Here is a 4,212-nt window from a genome sequence, read left to right as displayed (position 1 = left end):
ATGAACAAATCTTTCCGTTGCAGTAACCGAATTTATCGAGCATTTCTCACTACTCAATCACAACCACTATTAACCAGTCCTGTCCCAACTCAAGAAAACATCACCCGTTTAATTTTGGAACAAAAATCTGCAACTCAAGCTCTTCAAACCTTTAGATGGGCCTCCAACATTCGCAATTTCACTCACAATCAATCTACTTACCGAGCTTTAATCCACAAGCTCTGCAATTTTCGGCGTTTTGATTGTGTCCACCACCTGCTCGACGAAATGCCTAGCTCTATTGGGTCAACCCCAGATGAGGATATCTTTGTTACCATTGTACGTGGTCTTGGTCGTGCTGGAATGATTAAACAAGTCATCAAAATTCCTGAATTGGTGTCCAAGTTTGAAAAGAAACCGACCCTGAAGCTCTATAATTCGATTCTTGATGTTCTTGTTAAGGAAGATATAGACATTGCTAGAGAGTTTTATAGGATTAAAATGATGGGAAATGGTATTCACGGTGATGATTATACTTATGGGATTTTTATGAAAGGACTTTGCTTGACTAATAGGATTGGTGATGGGTTTAAGCTTCTTCAAGTGATGAAAACTCGTGGCATTACCCCAAATACTGTGATTTACAATACACTTATACATGCACTCTGCAAGAATGGGAAGGTAGGGAGAGCAAGGAGTTTGATGAGAGATTTGGTTGAACCAAGTGATGTGACTTTTAACATTTTGATATCTGCATATTGTGGAGAGGGGAGTTTAGTACAGGCTTTGGTGATGCTGGAAAAGAGCTTTAATAAAGGGTATATACCTGATGTTATTACAGTGACTAAAGTAGTGGGACTTCTTTGTAACAGCGGACGTGTTTCAGAGGCAGTGGAATTACTAGAAAGAGTTGAGGAAAGAGGAGGTATTGTTGATGTTGTGGCTTATAACACATTGATTAATGGGTTTTGTAGATTAGGGAAAGTGAAAGTTGGTTGTCGTCTTTTGAAGGAGATGGAGTTGAAGGGGTGCATGCCAAATGCAGATACATATAATGGCTTGATATCTGGTCTCTGTGACTCCAAGATGTTTGATTTGGCACTTGAAATGTTCAATGAAATGAAGAGGGTTGGGATAAATTGGAATTTTGTCACGTACGATACTCTTATCCATGGATTGTGTTCGGGTGGGAGAGTGGAAAATGGATTGAAGATCTTGGAAGTAATGAAGAATGATAAACGGGTTTCGGCGTTTCATATTAGTCCGTATAATGGTGTTATATATGGGTTTTACAAGGAAAATCGTTTGGAAGAATCACTTGCATTTATAAGGAAGATGGAAAATTTGTTTCCACGAGCTGTGGATAGGAGCACGAGAATACTTGATTTCTGTGAAAATGGCAACATTGGTGAAGCAAGGAGGATCTATGATCAGATGGTCGGGGAGGGTGTTATGCCAAGTGCTCTTGTTTATTCAAACTTACTTAGTGGATATTGCAGCAAAGGATGTATAAAAGGAGCATTTGAGCTGATGAACGAGATGATTGGACGTGGTTATCTTCCAATTGCATCCACATTAAATGATGTGATAATTCTGCTTTGCAAGCAGGGTAAAGTTGGAAAGGCGTCTAAGTTGATGGAGGACATCAAAGGTAGAGGCTGCTTGCTGGACTCTGGAAGTTATGGTCCGTTCATTGATGTTTTCTGTAGTAGAGGAGATTTCCACAGAGCATATATGTTCTTTCTTCAAATGGTAGAAAAGGGTATAGTTCCTGATTACCATTCATGGAATACGTTACTTGTGTGCCTTTGTCAACAAACAAGTTGGATAGAAGGCAATAACAAGACTTGCCATTTAACTAGCCAATTGCAGGCCATAATACAAACATGATCAGTCACTAGGTATGGGCTCTCTGACATTCTTTGTGACCTTTACAAAGCTTTGGTATTTTCTGAGGCAAAATTGGTTGAACCAAATGCAGTTCAATCTTCAAGATTGTAGTGTAAGATTATCCATTAATTTTAGATGAGGCTCTCTTTGGAGACTTATCCTTTGATGGGAAGGATAAAAAGTCTACTTACTGTTGGGGTTTCTGGACTGGCTGGTAAGTTATGCCCGTGTCTCCGTCATACTAGACAACTACAGTTCACCAGATAGGTGAACTAACCATCTGTCTTTTACTAATTCATATTGATTCTTTCCTAATGTCTGTCTACTAGAGAAACCATGTTTTAAACAATACATATGAGTAATGAAGCTCTAAAATTGCAGCCTATTTGGATACATTGTCCTCCATATGTTCATGTACGGGGTAAATGTATACTACTGGAAGCGTTTTCGGGTCAATTATCCCTTCATATTTGGCTTCAAGCAGGGAACAGAATTAGGTTACAGACAAGTTTTCCTCCTTGATTCTGGTCTTTCAGTACAGAGTTAGGCTGCTGCACTCTTCCACCTGGATATGGATATGGATATGGACCCAAAACAGGAAGCTATGAGACAGTGAAAGAGCTGATCCCACTTGTGTTGGTGTTTGTAAGTTTAGTTTTCCTTCTACTTTCATTCTACAACTGATCTATACAAAAAATTTGAACCCCCTAATGATCTTAAATCTTCTTTTATCAGGTTCTTCTTCTAATAACATTTTGTCCTCTGAACATTTTATATCGTTCTAGTCGTTTCTTCTTTCTAAGAACTGCCTGGGCACTGCCTATGCGCCCCCCTCTATAAGGTACCAGCAGTTTGTTTAAGAGATATACAGATTCACACACATTTATATAACAGGAAGTACATATATACTAACTAGTTGCACATCAATTTGCAGGTTACTCTACCAGATTTCATCTTGGCAGATCAACTTACCAGCCAGGTTTGACACTCAGCCTTTTTCTATATGGGAAACTTCTACATTATACCAAAATGTTGATGATTCAGTCGGTATAATGTGCAAATTGTCCTGTGCTTATCGTGAAAAACCACACTATGCTCTTGTATTTCAGGTTCAAGCAATTCAGAGTTTGCAATTCTATGTCTCTACTATGTATGGGGCAACTTCAAAACAAGATCAAACACATGTCAAAACAGCAATGTTTATCAGATCTTATACGTATTTGTTGCAATTATTCCCTTTTGGTCTCGGTTTATTCAGGTTTGAGAATTTTTACACTGCAAATTATCATTCCCATTTCCCACTATAGATATCTTGACAATTATGTAATATGGTGCTTCATATGCTTTCATGATATATACAGTGTCTTCGTCGCTTATTTGAAGAGAAAGATTCGATGTAAAGGGCTAAATAGCCTCAAATATTTCATTGTTGTGCGTTAAATGAGGACACTATATGATCAGAAGAGAGGAACCTTTTGGAGAGTAATGGCAGCATCAACTTCAGGAATTACTACAGTTGCAAACACTTATTGGGACCTTGTCATAGATTGGGATCTATTGCAAAGGAATTCCAAAAACCCCTGGTTGAGAGACAAGCCACTTGTGCCACACAAGATTGTCTACTTTGTTGCCATTTTAAGTACAGACACAGGATTCAAAAATCAACTATTAAAAATACTTGCAGTGGGATTGAGTTTTTGATGATTGAGTTTAAATGCAGGTTCTTGACATTATTCTGAGACTAGTATGGATGCAGTTGATTCTAGATTTTCAAGAACTACCTCATCTATACAAGAAAGCTTTTGTTGCAATTGTTGCCTGTTTGAAAATCCTTCGCCGAGGCTTGTGGAACTTTTTCAGGTCAGATGCATTACCTATGGAGTTTAAATTTTATACACCGACTATTTAAAGAACTTTCACGTACAATGATATATATAACATGTTCGGATACACTGATATTGTCAAGAATCTTTGCATTGTCAGAATATTTGTTACGACCCAAAGTATATCCTAGGTGTAACATGATGTATAGGACCTCGAGAGGCCATACACAAGTCACTTAGCATACATCTTGCAAGATAATAGAAATAAAAAATTCAAAATCATAGTCTTATATCATAAAAGAGTTTTGACAAAGCGGAAGTCTAACATAAATCTCAATAAATCATCTAACACATCAGAAGGAAAGTGATTGGAACGCAACTCATACATCACATACAAGTCTGAAAACTAATCAAAGACATGGACAAGTAAATGTATCTCGGTCCTCGGAACATGAGGACTCACCGAACTCTTGAATCCAGAAGAAATCAACTAGCCACGAGAGTGAGAGGTAGGAGCATT

The 4,212-nt window shown here is 38.0% G+C and overlaps 1 protein-coding gene across 1 annotated transcript; it reads left to right on the top strand.

Moving 5' to 3' along the window:
* Positions 1 to 1,892, top strand: LOC125825514 (pentatricopeptide repeat-containing protein At2g17525, mitochondrial). Its single transcript, XM_049504838.1, has one exon. It carries the CDS (start codon positions 1 to 3, stop codon positions 1,867 to 1,869), a length of 1,869 nt encoding a protein of 622 aa, XP_049360795.1. The 3' UTR covers positions 1,870 to 1,892.
* Positions 1,893 to 4,212: the final 2,320 nt, after the last annotated feature.

This window comes from Solanum verrucosum, unplaced genomic scaffold (assembly GCF_900185275.1).
Source record: "Solanum verrucosum unplaced genomic scaffold, falcon-dt-bn FXZP01000101.1, whole genome shotgun sequence".
Classification (NCBI taxonomy): domain Eukaryota; kingdom Viridiplantae; phylum Streptophyta; class Magnoliopsida; order Solanales; family Solanaceae; genus Solanum; species Solanum verrucosum.
Note: the sequence above shows the minus strand (reverse complement) of the source record. Positions and strands in the feature narration are given on the sequence as shown.

Bases quoted from the DNA above. Each gene is read 5' to 3' on its own strand.
- LOC125825514 (XM_049504838.1), top strand. From the start codon at position 1: ATGAACAAATCTTTCCGTTGCAGTAACCGAATTTATCGAGCATTTCTC.